Source organism: Sorex fumeus, unplaced genomic scaffold (genome assembly GCF_029834395.1).
Source record: "Sorex fumeus unplaced genomic scaffold, SorFum_2.1 ptg000081l, whole genome shotgun sequence".
Lineage (NCBI taxonomy): Eukaryota > Metazoa > Chordata > Mammalia > Eulipotyphla > Soricidae > Sorex > Sorex fumeus.
The window spans coordinates 11437326-11460046 of NW_026606138.1; the positions used below are offsets into that span (position 1 = coordinate 11437326).

Below are 22721 nucleotides of genomic sequence, written 5' to 3' on the forward strand. Positions count from 1 at the left end.
TCTGAAGTCCATTGTAGAGACTATGAAAAGTTCAGCCTAAGAAGCTCAATTCCTCTTAAATACATTTTTCTAGGTGGCTTTTTCATCTTTAAATTTGTTACTGCAAACACAAGCTCTTCTCTCGTCAATTAACTACCTGACAGCCATTGCTCCATCACATGCTCAAGATGTAGGTGATACCAAGGAAGTGCAAATTTCGGCTGGCAAGCAACCAAAATCTTCAACCCTGCAGAAAGGTATGAAAAAGACCCCTTAGTTCTTGTGAGGAAGGGTTATAATTTTAGAGCTAAGTGGGGAATCTTAGAGATGATCTGTTTTTGTCATTTACATGTGATTTTTCCTCATTGCTTCAGATTATATCATATGAAGCTGATATATAAGGCAAGTGTCCATAATGGGGAACGAAGTGTTTCGCTTTCACCTGGAATTGTATCCCAGCGCCACCGAGGGGGTTCCTACATGGACATATCCAAAGAAATAAGGCCAATAAATGAGCTTGTATAGCTGAGCCACAGGTGGTTTGTGAGCATGGCTTCCACATACCTAAATTTGGCCATTTAATTTCTTGGTAAACTTGCTCCCAGGTTGTTGGGGTTGTTCGGCCAAAGGCACAGCGGCAATTTGGGAGTGTCAGGAAGCCTGAAGACACCATCAGGCTGCTGATGCCCTCACCTCGCAGGAACAGGTTGACCTGTTGGTGGCATCATACCCCCAAAAGTATTTGTTTTATTTTCTACTTAGATGGTGGTGGGGGTGATTTTTGAGGCAAATAGTGTGGGGGGGGGTTCTCTATTTGTGTTGAGTTCTTTTTGCCTGTCCAGGGCTTCTGAAGTTGCACTTAGTCGCCTTAGCCTTATCTTCTATTTCACAAGTGAAGAACTCAGGTTCTGAGCTGGAGTGCAGGCTTTGCATGTGGGAGCCCTGGGTTCCAGCTCAGCACTCCTGAGTTCCGAGCTGGGGGGCCAAGAATAAGTGAAACACAAATCCTGTCTCAGCTCCTTAAATTATGTGCCTGCCAGACATTTAACTTTCCTGTTTTGTTGTCCTTATTTATTTTTCTTGCTTTAGAATTTTAAGAGTAAAATTAATCACTCATATTTTATCTTGAGACCAAACCTAGTCTTACTAAGTGGGATTGCTCTAGACAGGTTCAGGGGTGTCTATTGTCCTAGGAATTGAACCCAGGCTTCCTGCTTGCAAAACATGTGCTCAGCCCATCTTGAGTTATCTCTCCCACACACAACTCACTAGTAAACATGCAAACCACAGGAGCCAGAGAGATAATACAGGGCATGCAACCAAATTGTGTTCTGTTCCCAGCATCCCTTATGGGCCAGGAATAATTCCCAAGTGCAGAGCCAGGAATGACCCCCTGAACAATGCCAGCCAGGTATGGCACAAAAAAACAAAAACAAAAAAACACGCAAACCACAACAAAATAGAAACTCAGCAGTATATTGAAAGTGAGGATGTACTTGAATTCTTTAGGAACTTGAAAATTCTATATTTCAAAAGTGAAATAAAACTGTGGTTAACATAAGAAAGCAATCTTATAGAGTGTAGGTTAATAGAATCACACTTTTATACTTTTCTTTTATTTTTAGTGATTGTTTCCTCTAAAGATAGTGACATTATTGACTTCAAGCTCTTTGCCAAATTGAATGCTTTCTCTGTCTTTGTTTGTGATGAGAAGAACAATATTGCTGAAATCAAGATTCAAGGTAAAATTGATCATGGCAGTGCAATTTATTTACAAGATAGATATCTCTTTTTTTACATTCTGAATTAATGTACTGTGATTTACAGAGTTAATTTGCTTTTAGTGCTAAAAGAGTAAATGGAAGGTTCTGCACTATGAAAACTACTCATTTTTTTTAACGTACCAGACTGTGTATGGTGTGTGTGTGTGTGTGTGTGTGTGTGTGTGTGTGTGTGTGTGTGTCTGTGTTTTAACCTTCTTGGGATAGTAGTTTTACTTTTTTTTTGTTAGAAGCTTGTAATAAAATTCAATCAAATTGGTATTTTGAACCTTTTTCAGAGTTATTTCAGCTGTGAGAGGGATACTTGATGTTACTGTTGGGATGCTGTGGGTAGGATGGAGTAAATGTTCATCCACAATTTGGGTTAATTTCTATGAACATGCTTTCTACTAGTACAAATGCAAGAAAAGTAAACTTTTAAGGCAAAAATAATCTGTGAGCCATTATGTTCTGCTAGGAAAAGGTTGCTAAAACTATTCTAGTTTTTTATTTGATTCTATGTGTCTGCCAGCTTACTGTAAAGATAAAGAATATGCTTAAGGAAATTCGTAAGGAACTGAAAAAGCCAGCCAAGAAGTTTTTTCTTTGATCTTTTTTTCCAAAAAGAAAGTACATTCACTCATTGGAATTTGATTCATGAGAACTTTTGTAGTTTCTATGTAAAAAGCCAAGCATCTGCTAAATTCTTATGATAATTGTAATACATCTCTTTTTGAAAGAAGATTGAGAATTCAAATATTTTTAGTGAATTTATACATTTCTTATTTATAAAATTAAAAATGTCTAATTTCACAATTTATCAGTGGGTATTCACATATTACTAAGTTTTAAAAATATATTACCCCAAAGGAAACAATGTGATGGGAAAAGACATCTACTATGATCTGTCTCTAGGAACTCTAGTAATATAACTTTTTATTTTTTCAGGCCTTGATTCCTCTCTTTCTCTTCAGTCAAAGAAACAATCCCTTTTTGCCAGACTGGAGAATATTATTGTCACAGATGTTGATCCTAAGACAATTCATAAAAAGGTAGGGAACAGTGAATAGCTAATATTTCCTGCTGGTTGAGATTTTATTTTTAAATTCATTTTATTTAGAAAACAATGAAATATACTTTGATGAAACTCTACTTATTCCTACAAAGATTATTATGAGTGAGATTGCTTTTTGAGTGGGATTTTATTTTGTCACAATATCCTCTTGCATGAGAGTCTATTTCAATCTGTGCTTTTCAGGCGGTGTCAATAATGGGGAACGAAGTGTTTCGCTTTCACCTGGAATTGTATCCGGACGCCACCGAGGGGGCTTCCTACACGGACATGTCCAAAGTGGACTGCATGGTGTCCCTGCAAGTCGGTTGCATTCAGATCGTCTACCTCCAGAAATTCCTCCACTCACTTCTGGTAAGGTTGCTGCTTCACACACCGATTGGCAACAAGGAAAAACTTAATGAGATCTCATAGCTGTCACTGAAAATATCTCAGACTTAGGGGTTTCCAGGCACGCAATTGTTTCAATTTGCCACTGGTCTAGGAAATGATGTAGAGGTTGAACCAGAATCATGGACTGAATCTGCCCTGAGCTCTGCTGAGCTGCAGCCCATGACTGCCGGTGTAGGGCAGAGCCTTTGCTCTGCTCTGCAGCTCTCGGCCTGGACTGCAGGGGATGGGGCACAGGTGGGCACTGCAGGAAACCCCTACCTGCCGAAAGGGGACTCCCCCGGTGTGCCCCGTCTTGGCCTGATTCTCTCTCTCATTGTTCCCAGAACTTCCTGAACAACTTCCAGACGGCCAAAGCGGCAGTGGGCGCCGCCACTGCGCAGGCAGCTGAGCGAGCCGCCAGCAGCGTGCGTGGCCTGGCCCAGAGGAGCTTCCGCGCGGCCATCGCCGTGGACCTCAAGGCGCCCGTCCTGGTCATCCCGCAGTCGTCCGTCTCCACGGACGCAGTCGTGGTCGACCTTGGCCTGATCCGGGTTAAGAACTGCTTCCAGCTCGTGCCCGGGGAAGGTGAGGAGAACCCGCCCGTGATTGACAGGATGGATGTGCAGCTGACCGAGCTCACGCTCTCCAGGTATGTCCTGGAGCCCAAGGGTCCCTGGAGATTTCCCGTGGACTTGTACGAGTTCAGAGCTGACACACCTACATTATGCAGACCATTGTAATTTTTAGTGAGCGTTTTATGACGACTTGAAGGGTTTGAGACTTAGAGAAAAATGACCAAAAGTACCATACATGCACCTGTACTTTTTCTCTTTTATTCACCAATTTGCATTTGCTTTACTACCTATATATATGTTATGGTCTAAAGCTTAAACATTTTATTTATTTATTTATTTTAATTTTTTTTTCTTTTTGGGTCACATCTGGCTTTGTACAGGCTATTGGCTTTGTACAGGTTATTGTATAGGCTATCAGCTTTGCACTCAGGAATTACTCCTGGCAGTGCTCAGGGACCATGTGGAATGCTGGGAATCAAACGGAGGTTGGCCGTGTGCAAGACAAATGCCCTACTCACTGTGCTATCACTCCAGCCCTAGCTTAAACTATTTAATTTTATTATAATTGACTTATAACTTATAGGCTTCAGTTGTACAGCCAGATGGTTTGATTTGTTTTTGTATATGTGAAATGTTCACCACAGTAGATCTAATTAGCATCTACCTTTCTATACAGCTGCGAAAACTTTTCTTGCATTGAGAACTTACATGATCTACTTTCTTAGTAAATCAAAAAATCAAATGTCAAGACAGTGTTATTTGATCTTAGTCATTATGCTGAATATTACACAAAATCACAAACAAATCATCCTGTTGATCGTCGATTGCCTCGAGCAGGCCCCAGTAACGTCTCCTTCATCCTAGCCCTGAGATTATATTCAAGGCTCTTTAGGAGAATGAGACCCATCATTGTTACTGGTATTTGGCATATTGGGTATGCCACGGGGAGTTTGCCAGACTCTGCCGTGTGGGCAGGCTACATTTGGTAGCCTGCCAGTTTGTCCAAAGTAGGAATGAGATAATAAGATGTCATAATAAGATGTCGCGCGGTTCCGGGAGCTGGTTTTTATAGTCTCTGAGTCTTGGCCGCTGATGGGATTACACGGCGCCAGGGGGCCAGTTGGTGGGTGTGACCCCCGCCTACTGGAATTTGGAGGATCTGGGTGGAGGATGCTCGGCCCAAATCCGAGTACGTTTGCAGATCTCGGCCCCGGAAACCGCGTGACTTTGTCCCTCTGCCAGTACCTTTATGTGTACGGAGAGTGGTCTCAGCATGGTGGTGGCTGGTCCTGGAGGTCTTTGGCTGCCGGAGCCCTGGTCGGGGCGGGGAGGAAAGCAATCCTCCAATATTACATCACCAGACTATTTTGTAGCTAGAAGTTAAAATGCGACACCAATATGCTAACCCATTTGAGAATAGAATCTTTGCTCCTTAAATACTGGCTATACTTCCTAAGAATAAGTGCATTCATTCTTTTACATAAACACATTCAATTATCAAAATCTTAGGAAAAATTTGATACAATAGTTATTATACCGTCAACATTGAGATGTTATTTTATCAATGAATTTTATAGTAACTTTCCTTCTGAACCAGAATCATATATAATGTTTAATGATAATCTTATATTGTTGAGGGAATTTCTATACTGATAGAATTTATATTGGGATAATTTTTAAGACTTTTAAGATGATGAGTTTTGGGGTTTTTTTTTTTTTTGGTTTTGGTTTTTGGTTTTTGGATCATACCCAGACAATGCACAGGGCACTCCTGGCTCTACACTCAGAAATTACTCCTGGCGGTACTCGGGACCATATGGGATGCTGGGAGTCGAACCCAGGTCTTCTGTGTGCTAGGCAAATGCTCTACCTGCTGTGCTATCGCTCCAGCCCCACAAGATAATGAGTTTTGTAGTTGTTGCTTGAAATGTCTCTTAATTTTTTTATTTTATCTGGAATTCCTTATGATTTAATTGGGCTTACACAGTTTTGGCAGAAATACTATGTATTGATATATAGTATTGATCTCAAACCAGTGACAAGTGAAAATCTTATATAATTATTCAACCTATTAATTTTATTTGGTTTTGGGTCACACCTGATGGTGTTCAGGGCTTACTCCTGGCTCTGTGCTCAGGGGTCACTCCTGGTGAGGCTCAGGGGACCTATGGGATGCTGGGAATCGAACCTGATTCAGCCACATGCAAAGAGCACCCTGTCCTCTATACTGTCACTCTGGCTTACTATGTAATTTATTTAAAATTCTGCTCAATCCGAGAAGATTTAATCATCCTGAATTAAAAAAAAAATAATAGGCAAACCCAAAAATAATTCTGTGGAAAAATCCTATGAAATATTTAGGAAACACTAGCTGATCATCTTTTCATTTTTTAAAATTCATATATCAGTGTTTGATCCTCATTTGGAACAATAAGAATTAAAAAAAATACTTTTTGTCAGCTAAGAGCTCTTTTTTTTTTTTTTTTTTTTTTTGCTGGCATTGGGGTGAGGGGCACATCCAGTGATGCTCAGGAACTATTCCTGGCTCTGTTTTAATGAGTGACACTTGGCAGTGCTCATATGTGGTACCATGGATTGAATTAGAGTTGGGCAAAGCTGCCTGATGTCAGCAAGTGTCTTCCCTCCTGCACTGTCACTGACTCCCAGAACTTTTATTTTTTAAGAAAAGAGTACTTAATTGCTAATTGTTGTATATCATGTATTTTAATCTGGCCCTCATAACTATCAGAATTTAAAAAAGCAGAGTGCTTTTTTAGTGCTTAGAACAGCAGCTGTTGACTCTTTGCAATGATGTTTTTTTCTGTGCACATTTATTGGTCATTCTTTGTAGGACGGTAATTCAGCCGGGTGTCTCCCAGCCTGACATTCAGCTATTGCAGCCAATTAACTTGGAGTTTTCTGTAAATCGAAATCTAGCTGCTTCATGGTACCACAAAGTCCCTGTTGTGGAGATTAAGGGACATCTTGAGTCAATGAATGTAAGTATGAGTCATAAATGAAGAGAAGCTTTACCATTGTAATTTTACTCTGAAGACATTTTCATTGAATTCAAATGAAATGTGCAATTTTTTATTTTCCTGATCTGAATGGGGGGGGGGGGACCGTACAGTGAGATGTTATTTATTATTTTTAGTTGGAATAATCTTCATTTAAGTGCTAGTCACCTTTAGTATTTATTTTTGGATTTTGGGTCACACCCTGTTGTGGTATGCAGGGCTTACTCCTGGCTCTCTGTTAAGGGATCTCTTCTTGGTGGTACTTGTGGACCATATGGGATGTGGGGATGGTAACTGCATCAGCTACTTGCTGAGCAAGCACCTTAACTAACCCCTGTCTCTCTCTAGCCTAGATAGAGGCAACTTTTGATTTTCTCTGTGTACACATTATATCAGGGGCCTGTATGTAAATGTTTTTTGTTTGTTTTGAGGATTTTTGTTCTGTTTTGGTTTTGGGGCCATATCCAGCTATCCTCTGGGCTTATTCTTGGCTCTGTGCCATATCAGGTGTCAGGGATCAAACCCATGCCAACTGCATGCAAGACAAATACCCTACATGCTGTACTATTGCTCCATTCCCATGAAATGATTTAATATACTAAATTCATCTCATGTATTATATTATTAGTGTATTATTATGCATGTCTGATTTTAGAGGTAGCTAAACTATCCTTTAAGATAATTATAGCAATTAGGGAAAAACCTTTATTTATTTATTTATTTTTATTAGTGATATACCATGAGGTACAGTTGTTGACTTACAAACTTTAATGCTTGTGTTTCAGTTATACAATGATTGGATAACCATCCCTCCTCCTGTGCCCGTTTTCCACTACCAATGGACCCAGTATCCACCACCACCCCCACCCCCCCGTACCCGCCCCACCTCTGTGGCAGGGCATTCCCTTTTGCTCTCTCTCTGCTTTCGGGTAGTGTGGGAAAACCCTTTTTTTTTTTAAAAAAATACATTCAAGACCCTTTTTAGTTATTGATATAGCTATTGTTTAAAAAGTGGAATTTTATATACTTTCTGGATTTGTCACTTGAAAATGATTTGATTAGGTCAGTGTTATGATTGTTTTGTCCTTCAACTTTTGTTACTAGAAATTTATTTTCTATATTTAGATGATTTTAATTGAAATAAAACATATTTATCTTTTTATTTTAACGTAATATTTCACAGGTTATTCTAAATCAAGAAGATCTTAATCTTTTATTTAAAATACTAGCAGAAAATCTTGGTGAGGCTACTGAAGATACAAATAAAGCAAAGCCAGGGCTACAGAAGACAGGTAAGCACTGACAGGGCTGCGCTGATCCATGCCTCTCCTGGGCACACAATTTAGTGGGGAAGCATGATGCAAAGGAGGGCAGCACGATTGATTAGATTTAGATTAATCATCTAAATTACGATTAACATTGCCAAGAAAACATAGTGCCTTAGAATAAAGCAGTAGCTTGAGCTGATGAACTTTGAGCAGGAATCGGGTTAGAGTGTACAGTGTCAAGCTTTTGTTCTACGTTGCTTTCATTAATTAGGAAGAAGCCATAGCGCAGGGTCTCACCCCTGTATTCCCAGAGTAATTGGCAAATCTGCACGTAGGGAAAAACGACTCTGAAAGGCAGCACTAGTTAGGCGCGTATACTTGATCTGATTTTTACAAGAGCCCAGTAGTGGAATATGTGTAAGAATGAAAGTAGTTGATGAATAAACACATAAGAGGAGTACTGGAGTGCACTGCACTAACAGCACTAAGAGGGCAATCGTCATTCGCTCTGCAAGTCTTGCTCTTTGCCAGCGCTGTTCTCACTGCGGGGGGTGCCGTGAGCAGGGGGCACACACTTCCCTGGCCTTGCTGCTCTGGGGCACAGAGTTAGGGATGTGTTTCTCACACGAATTCTCAGTTGTAGTGTTCGCTGTGGGTCACCCCCTTTTTGTGCTTGCATGCACCTGGCTGTGACCTAGATTCAGACCACCTTGTTTTTTTTGCTTTTCCACATTTTCCTGAGGAGAGTTGGCTCCTTGTAGTGAATTTCAGGTTACTATTTGAGATAATTATTTTTGAAAATTCTGTGAAAGAATCTTTGTTTATCCCAGGGCTTCTTTTGTAAGAGCAGAATATTCGATGAATATTTTCTCCTGGATCATATGTCTAGAACATGTGAAATAAGGTTATAGTTAATAAATGTTACTTGATCTCTGAAACGCTTTTACAAAGGTTATAATCATTCCAGTGCTTTTTTCATGTTGATTTTGGGTACGGTTCATTCTGTAGGCTCCAGTGTAATATGTTAGTGATCATAGATGATGAAAATGCAATTCTGTTAATAACAAAGGCAGTGGTATTGAGGATCAGAAGAGAAGGAAGCCTATAATGTCAGATCTATGACCTTCAACTCCAGCATTTGCCTGTGTGACATTGGCAAGGTACTGCATCTCCCAGGACCTCAGTTTGTTCTTCTATGAAATGAGGACAGTGAAGTTTTGTTTTTGTCTAATGGTCGCAGAGATTGTTGTATAAAATAGTGAGACAAGCCCTTAACAGTGTCTAGCAGAGAGGTAAGGTAAGCACTTAGCAAGGACTAGCTGTTACTAGGCTTTTATATTCCAGTTGGTAAGTCCTGTGTTCATTTCAGGGCAACACCATCATGTTCACATAGCTCTCCTTTTGCCTCGTGGTGGAGTTTATGAGACACTAACCATTGCCCCCTCCTTTTAGAGATTTAGCCATGTCAAATGACTGTTTCCAAAATCTGTTGTGGTGTAATTATCTCTCTGGTTTTTCACAATCTCTTGTTCCTGGAATCTTTCTGCCTTAGGCAATAATTCAGCTGCACATACATGACTCCCCTAGGGAGCAAGGCTTTTTCTAGTCTATATTTTGTATGTTATATTGTGTTTTAATATGTGTCTACTTAATGGGACTAGGTGCAACTGGCTTATTTTGTTTATTTGCATTTTGAATGAAAGTCAGCAAGTCATGGTTAATTTGACTAGTTATTACTGGTTTATTATTATTATTTTATTGTTGTTGTTGCTATCATTTTGCATTTTAAATGGAGGCCAGTAAACTGTGGTTAACTTTACCTGGTGGTGCTCAAAGGATCACCTGTGGTACTGGGGATTGAGCAGGATGCAAGGTGAGGGCTTACCTTCTGTTCTAGCTCTCTGGCTCTGTCATGACTAACTTTCTAAAGACTGGAGCTGTGCTTTAATGAATTGTGGATTTTAAGTACCTGCACCACTCAGGTGTACTCATGTAAGTACTAACTGGACTTTTGAGAAGCAAATTGTGAATGAATAGAAATTAATGGATTTCTTTTAAACATCTCCAGGTCAAACTAAAGAGCTCCTTGAAATATCTGCATTACAAGATGTACATGCTTCACAAGATACATTAACAGATGGAGTGGAAGAAGTTAGATCTGTAGACATCATTAATATTCTTTTGAATTTTGAAATCAAAGAGGTGTGTAGCTTTCATCTTATTTTTGTGGAGTGAAGTGAATAAATAATGGATATTTTCAATTGCCTCTACTAAAATATATTTGTGGATTATAGTTGTGGGTTACATACCCTTATATTGGCTTCTTACATTATGTGGCAGTAATGTAAAGAAATTTTAGTTTGCTAGTGAGGTATATTTGAGGAACATAGTACTCTGTAGACATAATATTAGGATATTCCATTGCCTGTTTTACAAAGGATTTTCGGAGCATTGGAATGAAACTGGCTTTGGTTTTTTTTTTATATAGGAAAGGTAGGAAAGGGAAACAGCAAGAGAGGAATCAGTTGCAAGTTTCAGAAAACCTTAGTAGAATAAAATACATTATGACTACATAAATAATGACTCTGGTACTTATGTCTGTCTTTTGATTGTTGAGGAAAGATCACATGGACTTTACCTCTTCAGCATTTATAATTTCAACAAATCCTAAGTACTGAAGATAGTGGTTAGTGATTCAGGCTCTGAACTCAAGCAAATAATTAAACCTTAAAGTACTTTCTGAATCCTTTTCGGAAACCGGCTTGCTCACATGGTTGTCCTTCATCTAGTGTTCTGCCAATCCTATTCAGGATGACTCGAGTGAACAGCTTGTAGATGACAGACAACAGGCAGATCGGGTGATAGTTGCCAATGTCGTGGATGTCTCCCTTCTTGTACAGTAGTACAGTCCTGCTGGTTTTCCATTGGGACGGGACCTTCCATTCAGACAGGTAGTGTGTGGAGAGCCGAGTCAGTGTATTGATGAGTACTGACGGCAGGTTCTTCAGGTATTCAGGTCTGACCTTGTCTGGGCTGGGTGCTGTTCGCTTCTTTACTGACCAAATGGCGTGTTGGATTTTGAAAGGGAGAACATTGGGAATAACATATCCATCCTGCGGAATTTGATATGTGGGCAGGTGGATGTGGCTATTGAAGAGATCTGAGTAGAAGTCATGGATAATCTTCTCCATTGCCCTTCTGGAAGATGTGAGAGATCCATCAGGATGTTGGAGGGCAGTCATTTTGGTCTTGTAGTTGGCGAAGGACAGGCGGGCGTTGAGAATGCTTTTCCCGGCTTCTGCCCTATCTGCCAGTGAGTGTGGAAAGGTCAGACTATAGCTGAATCTCACGAAGACAATGTTTATGAGAAATGGTCTTGTTTCTGACGTTCCATTCACTCTCAATGGAACAAACATCTCTGAATGCAACAATTAGGTGTACCTAGGTCGAGAAGTCAACATGACAAATGACCTGGCACTGAGTTACGCAGGAGGAAGAGAGCGGGTTGGAATGCCTTCAGGAGCATTGAAGAAATAGCTAAGAGGATGAAGAACCTCTGGCACTGGGCACATCTCTTAGATTCCACTGTTCTTCCTGTTCTCCACTGTTCTTAACATATGCCTCAGAGACCTGGGCCCTACGAAAACAGGATGAGAACGCTATTCAGGTCTCCCAAAGAAGAACTGAAAGAGCTATGCTTGGAGTATCACGCTTCACTCAAGTGAGAAAAAGAATCCAGAGTTCCGACCTCCATGGTTGATTGTTGATTGAGAATCAGGGACGCTGCCTTGTTTGCCAAGGTGTCAAAAATCAGATGGGCTGGACACGTAATGTGATTTGGAGATGACCACTGGACTAGAGCCGTTACCAACTGGATTCCATGGGACGTCAAAAGATCGCATGACTGCCCACCTACGAGATGGTCAGACTTCTTCGTCAAGATCCTGAACGATCGATTTGAGGCTCTTCGTGTTCCTAGAACAAGCAGATGCCGTTGGGCTACGCTAGCATGCAACAGGGACGAATGGTGATGTTACTGGAGCCTGCTTGAGCAAATCAATGAGTAACGGGATGTCAAGTGATCAAGTGAAAGTACTTGAGTTAAAAATATGTCCAGGGTACTTTTGAAATTAGGCACAGTGAAGACAGTTAATTTGAGAGCAAATCCTCCAGATTTCCTGGGAGAAACAGTCTTTGGATTGACTTTTTCAAGAAGAGTAAGTGCTGATCAGAGATGGGGGTTCGGGACAGTGTAGAGAGAGAAACAGCTGTAAAGATCTGAATAGTGAAGCAGCATAGAAGATGGAAGTTTGCAAGAACTAACACCATTGTTTTCAAATAGTTGAAGAGGTTATATATGTATTTATTAAGTTTAAAGAAATAAAGTTTTAATGAAGTATTGGTTTGAAATACATCCATCAAAGGTAATTTCTTTCATGTCAAAGTCCTGCTGTTTTTCACCTCAGTAGCAGAGTAATTCAAAATTTTAAGTATTTGGTAATTGAAGTGTTGATGTGCTAATCATTCTCTTTGTAAATGGTTCACTGATAATTACACAGAGAAGCCCCATGCCCTTTTCATCATCATTTGTATGACATGTTGCTTAGTTCCTGTGCCCTGAAATAGTGACTGGGTTGGAGAAAGCACTTCACATCCTTCCCAGGCCTTCATTTGGCATCATCAAAGATACTTTGGTTGTCACTGGTGAGAGGATCTCTGTCACCAGTGCTGAGAATCCAGGCTTGTCACAGGCTCATCTTGTGCCCTGGACTGACCCTTCTGAGAAAACGTGACCCAGTCTAAAGCTTTGGTGATGCTAAGGCTGAAAAACCTTTCCCGAGGTGCAGCATAATACCTGCTCTGTAATCTCATAGGCTTTTAGGTGAAAGGCTTTTTATCAGACTAAGACTTAGGGAATTTGGTAGAATCCCCCACCCCACCCCATTCTGCCTTTATTGTAACCCAGTAGAGCAGCATGAAGATACTTAAGAGGTCTGAACGAGTAAATATCCTTTCCAAAATAAATGACATGAGGGGATGTTCAGGTGAAAATAGAAAAAAACATCTTCATATCTAAAATTTAGGAGTATTTCTCTGGATGCTTATTGAATTGATGTTCTAAGATGTATGTTCATTGTGGTAATTTTGATACCTTTATCTAGGTCGTACTTACTCTGATGAAGAAAGCAGAAGGCAAAGGAAGGCCTGTGCATGAGCTAAATGTCCTGCAGCTTGGAATGGAAGCTAGAGTTAAAGCCTATGACTTGACAGCTAATGCTTATCTGAAAAAAGTTAGCATGAAATGCTTTGAGTTTACTGGTAAGTGGGGCATTCGAAATGTGAGAATTATTTAAGTAATGGGCCAATGTCCTTCTCTCTTTTTTTAAATCAACATTAAAAATATCTATTGGTGTCTTTAAAAGTACATATTTAGATAAGATTTACTGCATTTATACAAAGAAATGTGATTATTGAGAAATGTATTATATAGTTATTCATAAATTAAGAATATACTTACATATTTAGCACAGTGTAATTTATCTACAAGATAAAGCAGGACTTCAGTCTACATATATTACTTTAGTACTTATATAAAGTTATTATTCCTTATTAGAAATAGTTTTAAAATTTATATCTATATCTTTATATCTATCTATATCATCTATCAATATATCTTAGAACTAAGAATCCAAATATACTTTCTATCTAGAGAATTCAAGTATGCTTTTAAAAAAACTTATATATTTTTATTTGGTCAGAACTCAGAACCCAAGTGTACCGTCTAGGTATAAAACCCATATATGCTTTAAAAAGCAACAAAATGGGAGACGAACACCCAGGAGTGGCTGAGATTAGTACCAGGAATTTTGCTTCATGACTTGGAGGCCAGCCATAAGTGCTAGGGAAAAAGGAAGCACAGATAGAGAAGAGAGCACCAAATAAAGGGTATTGTGAGGATCCTCCCAGGGTGGGAGAAGCATGCTGAAAGTAGACTATAGACCAAACATGATTGCTACTCAGTGCCTCTCTTGCAAAACACAGGACCCAAAAGAAGAGAGGGGGGAATGCCCTGCCACAGAGGCAGGGTGGGATGGGGGGATGGGGGGTGGGAGGGATGCTGGGACCCGTAGTGGTGGAGGATGGGCGCTGGTGGAGGGATGGGTACTTGATCATTGTATAACTGAAAGCCAAGCACAAAAATTTGTAAGTCTATAACTGTACCTCATGGTGTTTCACTAACAAATTAAAAAAAACATTTATTATTATTCAATCTCTGTGAAATTACAATGTTATTCAAGATTGGGTTTCAGGCACACAATGTTTTAACACCAGCCCCTTCACCAGTGTCCACTTCCCGCCACCTCCACTTACCTCCCTCCCACGAGTCTGCTCCTACGAGAGTACTTTATTTATTTATTTATTTTTAGAGATGTTTTTGCATTGTGACTTACAGTACTGCGACTGATAGGGTTTCATGCGCAACACTATTTTGACAAACTTTTCCGTAACTGGCTGTTCTGTTTGAATAACTGCTTGACCTGCTTAAAATTGTTCATCAATCTCCCCTGTCTTTTTCTCTTTTAGACTCAAAAGGAGACCCTCTTCACATTATTAACTCTTATAATGTGACTGATGAACCCCTTCTGAAAATGTTGTTCACCAAGGTACTTCCTGCATCTTTAGGGTCCTCTACTAGTTTTCCCTTCAAGGTTATATAATTCTCCATGTTTAATATTTGAATTGTTGTCCCTAAAATTATTAAACTTCCCTGTTATATAATTATATGAATTTTTCATGCTTCTTGACAGTCTTGCATAGTTTCAGTAACTTTTTAGTTCATCGTCACTGTCACTGCCCTCCCGTTGTTCATCAGTTTGCTTGAGCAGGCCCAATAACGTCTCCATCATGAGACTTGTTGTTACTGTGTTTGGCATATTGAATATGTCACGGGTAGCTTACCAGGCTTTGCTATGCGGACAAGATACTCTCGGTAGCTTGCCGGGCTCTCTGAGAGGGGCGGAGGAATCGAACCTGGCTCAGCCAGTCAGCTGCGTGCAAGGCAAACACCCTACCGCTGTGCTATCGCTCCAGTTATCCTGTATTATAGAGTAAGGGAGAGAATACAAAGTTTTCTTGTAATTGGAAGTTAATCTTTTGTAATAAGATATTCTTTTTTTTTGGTAATAAGATATTCTACCATTTTCCTAATCTTTAGCATTTCCCTCCAAGTGGGAGGACTGTCTTCTGCTAGCACGCTTATTGCTTTTTTACACCTTTCCTTGAAAAACAAAGAATGATTTTTAGTGTACGAATTTTCACTCTTCTCAACCCAGTGTGTCCACCCTCCACTCTGCAGGCAGACAGTGATGGGCCAGAATTTAAAACTGTTTATGAAAACACCAAACAGAGACTGAAGGTAAGTCTTTTTTAATTTGCTGTGAAATTTGATTTTATAAATGATTATATTTTGTTCACAGGCATCTTCAGTTTGAGAGAATTTTAGAATGAATAAAAAGAGGCCAATAATGATCGATATCATCTTTAGGTATACAGATTGTACACAGATTTGAAATAATTTTGCAAACTTTTGATTTGATATCCTAAAAGATTGACTCTAGTATATGAATGAAAGGTTATATTTTAAGCACATAACACTATAATTGTTCTAGTTTGTTTTAGGGGGTTGCACATGGCAGTGCTTAGGGAGGGGTCATTCCTGGCAGCTCTCAGGAGAGCACTTTATGCTGGAGATCATACCTAGATCTTTACACACAGTGTTTGTTCTTCTGTCCTTTGAGCCATCTCATTGGCCCAACATACATCTTTTAGGGAATTCTGCTCCCTGTAGTGATTGTACTGGGAGTTGATAAAATATTTGAATTATATGTTGACTTCTAGGTTAGAATAAAACTAAGGGACAAGACTGAAAATGGCCTAGTGCAGACATTCTCACGTTCCTTTGACTGTGTTTGGTCTGCCTTGGAGGCATATGAAATGTGATGGAATTAAGGTCCAATAACTCATTCTGTATCTTTACTTAAAGGCTGTAAGTTCTTTTGTGGTTAGAACTACATTAGGAATAAGTAAAATGGTAGAATATTGTCTGCTAAGGACTAACATTGTGATGGTGAACTCTTTCCTGTAAGACATGAGGGGAAGATCATTCATGTCACTGCTCTTATGCTGTTTGTGTGCATTACCGTTCTGAAACCCACTTTTCTAATGGTTTATTGTTTTAGGTTTCATTTTCATCATTAGACTTAGTACTTCACTTGGAAGCGTTGTTGTCCTTCATGGACTTTGTGTCATTTGCCGTCCCGTCCTCCGGATCTCCTGAGAAGGAGCCTGACCTGAAGCACCCTGTGGGCGAGTCCAGGAGTACCCTTGTCCCAGCCGGTATTTAATCTTCAGTCACAGCCTACTATTTTGTTTAAGCCTTAACGTTCATACTCTGTTTTTTTTTACAATATCACAAATTTTATTTTTTATTTTAATTTTTTTATATTTTTATTAGTGAGACGTTATGAGGTACAGTTGTAGACTTACAGATTTTTGTGCTTGGGTTTCAGTTATACAATGATCAAATACCCATCCCTCCACCAGTGCCCATTTCCCACCGCCACGGATCCCACTCTGTTTTTGAGCAGAGATAAACATTTAGCATCTTGAATATGCAGTTGAGGTTCAAAGAACAGATTTGCTTAGTTTTAAAAAAGAAGGCCAATTTTATCCCAGTATCAGAGTCTGAAAGCGAAGGTTGTCTATTCATCCTGTTTTTCTGTTTGATTTTATGGTCTAGACTGTGGGTGTACATTTTTAGTGATGCCTCATGGCAGTCTTTACTAAAATGAACATGTGAAAGGAGGGAATTCAAACACAAATACAGTAACACATAGCAGAGAAGGTCTGTTTCACTGGGTTGTTTACAATATCTGGGGAAGGGCCCTTTGGTACTGTGTGGCAGTGCCCAGTGACTGGGTCCACACAGCCAGTGGCCCAGGGACCCCTCCCCTCCCCCAGATAACCAGGAAGCAGAAGAATACTTTTGCTATAAACTAGAGAAAAGAGTTTTTTTTTTTTGACAAAACTGTTTTTCTTCAGTAAACTTACATATACCAATAAGATATGCAATTGAATAAACAAAACAAATAGTCTTAAAGATCACAATAAACCATACAAAATACATATATAGTTATCTTCCAGTTATGCTCTATAGTTGTTTTTTATAATTTATGTATATTCCTTTAAATATAAAGGATAAAATTGTTTATTAATAGTTTGTTTATTAAGGATTGATGAAACCTGCTTTTTAAAAGACTGTGGTAAAATATGAATGATATAAAATTGGCTGTCAATTTTGAAAGTGTGTGTGTGTGTGTTTTTGTGTAGTATTGGTGTAGGTGATTGTAGTCCCAGTGCTGTAGTACAGTCATATATGTAGTTTGTTCTATAACTGCAAGATTATTTCTCTTGTTCCCTCATGCCCGTTTCACCAGCTTCTCTTCTTCCTCTGGACCACCAACTCATCCTCTGTATCTATAAGTTTTACTTGTTCTCTGTTTCAGGTTTCACATACAAGTGAGATTATGCAATATTTGTCTGAAATGTCCCCAAGCACTTAGAGAGTTTTACTGAAAAAGATCTTAGGCAAGACAGATCTCTAGGAAAATGTCCCTAAATTCATCCTCCCAGACCTGCCCTAAGTGGCTTGAGGGGATCCAGTGGGTTGTGACTTCTTATACACCTGGCTACACAATTAGCAATATGTTCTGGGTATTTTTTCACTTTATGCTCATTTATCATAGGATTTGTTTTATAAATCTTTTATAACAGGATACAATGTAGAGAAATTTGTTTTACAGTTAATAATGTTTGTAAGCAAGGTTGTTAATAGGTATTTTATTACTTATTCAGAAGTTTCAGGTTGTTATAAGCTATTTTTTGATGTAATATATTATGCTGAAAGGAATTCAAAACCAAAATGTGGTATAAGAATTCTAGGATTCCAATATAGAGGATTTTTTTTTCCCCATAAGAAAGATTTTTCTTTCCATGTTTCCATTTACTTCAACTTTCTATTGCAAACTGCCCTTATTCTTAATTTGAAGTGGTGCATGGTAGTTTTTATTTACATTTGAAAAAGGATAAGGATACTTATTAGTTGTATATAAGTTGATTTACATTTGAAAAAGGATAAGGATACTTATTAGTTGTATATAAGCTTAATGACTATGGTTTTGGCTCATCATGGTTCATAATGTATGAAGTAAGTGAATTTTAGTGAATTTGTGATTTTTCTTTTATTATAGTATTGTTCTTCACTCATCAAAGTATTTCTATTATTTTTCAGCATCTAGCAGCTCATCTCAAGATGATGTGTTTGATTTAAAAATCATAGCTGAATTAAATGCATTCAATGTCTTTGTCTGTGATCAGAAATGTAATATTGCTGATATTAAAATACACGGTAAGTAACAATTTCTTGGGGTAGGCACTTTTGTTCTTTATGTAGAAAGAATGAATGGTGCATGCTGCCAAGAGCCATGTTTAATTTACTTATATGAAAGATGTGGGCCCAGCAGGAGAAGGGAGGGAGGAGAGCGAGGACCCCCAGCGAGCCCAAGCCCCAGCGCGCGTCCAGAGCCGGAGCCCCGCGCGGCAGCACACCGGCCCCTCCCATCCAGGTGGGTCGGAGGACCCGAGCGGAGCCCCGCCCCTGAACCCGGACGCGCGGCCCGCGGAGCGAGCCCTGCCAGAGAACAGCGCGGATCCCAGGATCCTGGGAGGGAGTGGCCTGGGATTATCTAGGGGCGTGGCCTCTAAGAAGGGGGCGTGGCCTAAAAGTGGGCGTGGCCTACTTCCGGGCGGGCGGCCGCTTACGCGGCCGCAGGTATATCACTCACTTCAATCAACTTGGACCTGCATCCTTTCATCCTTTACATCAACTTGTTACCTAATACCAAACAAAATTTCTCACCTCTTCCACTACAATTCAACAAAATCCCACTCGCCTACTCCATTTCCAACAAAAGTTCAGTTCGAAAACAGCTATACAAGTTCAGTAATAAATAGTAACGCCTCTAAAAGTTTCACTCAATGTCAGTTATAAAACAAAGAATAACGCCTGATTGAGAAGAAGGTCAGACTCAGAAAGGTAAAGAGGCGCATCTAGCAGCAACAAAGCTGGACGGCTCCTGGCAGCCTCTCCTCACTCAACTAGAACAGTAACAGCGAGTGTGACGGACCAAACCACACTGGTCACAATGGTAAAGCAACGCAAAAGTCCACCAAACTTTCTTATTCACGAGGCTAGCCCAGATGACACCAACAGTACTATAGCGATAGACAACCTCTCTGACAAGGAATTCAGAATGGAGCTACTCAGGATGCTTAGGGAACTAAAAGAAACAATGGAAACCAATGCCAATAAAAGACAAGAGGATTTGAAGGCAGAAATGAGGAAAATGCAATCGGAAATGTCGGACCTGAAAAACCTGGTAGCCGAATTGAAAACCTCAGTGGAAGGCCTCAGCAGCAGAGTAACAGCGGCTGAGAACAGAATCAGTGAGCTCGAAGATCAAGTTCAGAGTCTTGTCAGAAAAGAGCAGAAAATGGAAAAGAGACTCACAGTTCGAGAACAGATGGCAAGAGAAGATCGTGATGAAGCCAAGAGGGGTAACATAAGAATTATTGGAGTCCCAGAGGGACGGGAAGAAAACCTTGATGAAGAAGAAACTGTCAAAGAAATCATTGCTACAGCGTTTCCAGAGCTGAAGAAAACTTGTGACCACATCCAGGAGGCCCGAAGGGTACCGGCTAGAAGAAATCCGAATAAAAATACCCCAAGACACATCCTGATCAAAATGACCAAAACTTTAGACAGAGACAAAATTCTGAAAGCAGCAAGATCGAAGAAAGAAATCTCTTACAAAGGAGCATCCTTAAAATTCACTGCTGATTTTTCTGATGAAACCCTCAGGGCCCGAAAACAGTGGTGGGACATAGTGAAAAAACTCAATGAAATAAATGCTTCTCCAAAAATACTTTACCCAGCGAGACTCTCATTCATAATAGAAGGAACAACACACAGTTTCACGGACAAACAACAGCTCAGGAACTTCATAGACTCAAAACCATGGTTACAAATACAACTAAATGGGCTACTTTAAGGCAAGACAGACCTCTCAAATACACCAAATTTCAACAGAACAATGGGACAAAATCCCATAACAATAATCTCTCTCAATGTCAATGGGCTAAACGCACCAATTAAAAGACATAGAGTGGCAGGATGGATTAGAAAATTGAACCCAACATTCTGCTGCCTGCAAGAAACGCATCTCAATAGTCAAAGCAAACACAGACTCAGAGTCAAAGGCTGGAAAACAATCCTACAGGCAAACAGCTCCCAGAAAAAAGCTGGGGTAGCTATCCTAATATCAGACCACATCGATTTCAGAGTGAAGAAGGTCATAAGAGACAGTGAAGGCCATTTCCTATTGACCAAAGGATCTGTACAACAGGAAGAACTTACAATAATAAATGTATATGCACCTAATGAGAGACCAGCAAAGTACTTAAAACAATTACTCATAGATTTGGAAAAAGACATCGATAGCAACACAATACTAGTGGGAGACCTCAACACCGCTTTGTCACCTCTTGATAGATCAACCAGACTCAAGCTTAGCAAGGACATACTTCATCTGAGGGAAACAATGGAAGAAAGGGGCTTAGTAGATATATACAGGACACTTCATCCACAAAAAGCTCAATACACATTCTTTTCAAGCGTACATGGAACGTTCTCCAAGATAGACCACATGCTGAGCCACAAAACATGCCTCCATAAAATTAAGAAGATAGAGATTATATCAACAATCTTCTCAGACCATAATGCGCTGAAATTAGAAGTAAATCACACACAAAAACAGAAAACTAAATTAAACACATGGAAATTAAACAGTGCGCTATTAAACAACGAGTGGCTTAGAAAGGAAATTAAAGAGGAAATCAAAAGATTCCTAGAAACGAATGAAAATGAGGACACGAGTTACCAAAACCTATGGGACACAGCAAAAGCAGTCTTAAGAGGAAAATTTATAGCTCTACAAGCATTCCTCAGGAAGGAGGAGCGAGCCCACATAAATAAACTAACCTCACAGCTTAAGAACTTGGAGAAGGACCAACAAAAGGAGCACAACCCTAACAGGAGGAAGGAAATAATAAAACTCAGAGCAGAGATTAACGAGATGGAAACCCAGAAAACAATCCGAAAGATCAATGAAACCAAGAGCTGGTTCTTTGAGAAAATTAACAAAATCGATAAGCCCCTAGCAAAACTCACAAAGAAAGGGAGAGAGAAAACCCTAATAAACCGAATCAGAAATGAAAAGGGGGTCATTACAACAGAAACCACAGAAATTCAAAGGGTCCTCAGGGAGTACTTTGAAAAGCTTTATGCCACAGAACATCAAAACCTCGAGGAAATGGATAAATTCCTAGACTCCTACAGACTCCCAAGGCTGAACCAAGAAGACCTGGAATACCTGAACAGACCTATCACCATCAAGGAAATTGAAATGGTAATAAAAAGTCTCCCCAAGCACAAAAGCCCTGGCCCGGATGGATTCACCAGTGAATTCTTCCAAATCTTTAAAGAAGACTTACTCCCAATCCTCTTTAAGCTTTTCCAAGAAATTGAAATATCAAACACACTTCCGAACAGCTTCTATGAAGCAAATATCACACTGATACCAAAAGCAGACAGAGATAACACAAAGAAAGAGAACTACAGGCCGATATCCCTGATGAACACAGATGCAAAGATCCTCAACAAACTACTAGCAAATAGAATCCAACTACTCATCAAAAAGATCATACACCATGACCAAGTAGGATTCATCCCAGGGATGCAAGGATGGTTCAACATTCGGAAATCAATCAACATAATCCATCATATCAACAAAAGAAAAGATAAAAAGCATATGATCATATCAATAGATGCAGAGAAAGCATTTGACAAGATCCAGCACCCCTTTATGATGAAAACCCTAGCCAAAATGGGCATAGAGGGGACTTTCCTCAACATAGTTAAAGCCATCTACCACAAGCCTACAGCAAGCATCATCCTCAATGGGGAAAAACTGAGAGCCTTCCCTCTAAGATCAGGGACGAGACAAGGATGCCCACTCTCTCCACTGCTGTTCAATATAGTACTGGAAGTACTTGCAATAGCAATTAGGCAAGAAAAAGACATTAAGGGCATTCAGGTAGGAAAGGAAGAAATAAAGCTCTCACTATTCGCAGATGATATGATACTATACTTAGAGAACCCAATAACCTCCACCAAAAAACTCCTAGAAACAATAGACTTGTATAGTAAAGTTGCAGGTTATAAAATCAATACCCAAAAGTCCATGGCTTTCCTATATGCAAACAGTGAGAGAGAGGAAAGCTACATGAAAAAATCAATCCCGTTCACAATTGTGCCCCAGAAAATCAAGTACCTAGGAATCAGCCTAACTAAGGAAGTAAAGGACCTGTACAAAGAAAACTACAAAACGCTACTTCAGGAAATAAAAGAGGACATGAGGAAATGGAAAGACATCCCCTGCTCATGGGTCGGAAGACTGAACATTGTCAAAATGGCAATACTACCGAAAGCACTGTACAAA

The 22721-nt window shown here is 39.7% G+C and overlaps 1 protein-coding gene across 4 annotated transcripts in view; it reads left to right on the top strand.

The window, feature by feature from the left end:
- Positions 1 to 22721, top strand: part of VPS13C (vacuolar protein sorting 13 homolog C) — a 201604-nt gene that overhangs the window by 87546 nt on the left and 91337 nt on the right. For all 4 annotated transcript variants that reach the window (XM_056130834.1, XM_056130835.1, XM_056130836.1 and 1 more), the window contains 13 exons: positions 74 to 236; positions 1605 to 1721; positions 2688 to 2791; positions 2998 to 3165; positions 3528 to 3832; positions 6610 to 6757; positions 7959 to 8067; positions 10112 to 10245; positions 13206 to 13362; positions 14629 to 14708; positions 15401 to 15460; positions 16284 to 16440; positions 18395 to 18511. In XM_056130834.1, the coding sequence (XP_055986809.1) occupies positions 74 to 236; positions 1605 to 1721; positions 2688 to 2791; positions 2998 to 3165; positions 3528 to 3832; positions 6610 to 6757; positions 7959 to 8067; positions 10112 to 10245; positions 13206 to 13362; positions 14629 to 14708; positions 15401 to 15460; positions 16284 to 16440; positions 18395 to 18511 (1819 nt within the window). The remainder of the gene's footprint in view (positions 1 to 73; positions 237 to 1604; positions 1722 to 2687; positions 2792 to 2997; positions 3166 to 3527; positions 3833 to 6609; positions 6758 to 7958; positions 8068 to 10111; positions 10246 to 13205; positions 13363 to 14628; positions 14709 to 15400; positions 15461 to 16283; positions 16441 to 18394; positions 18512 to 22721) is intronic.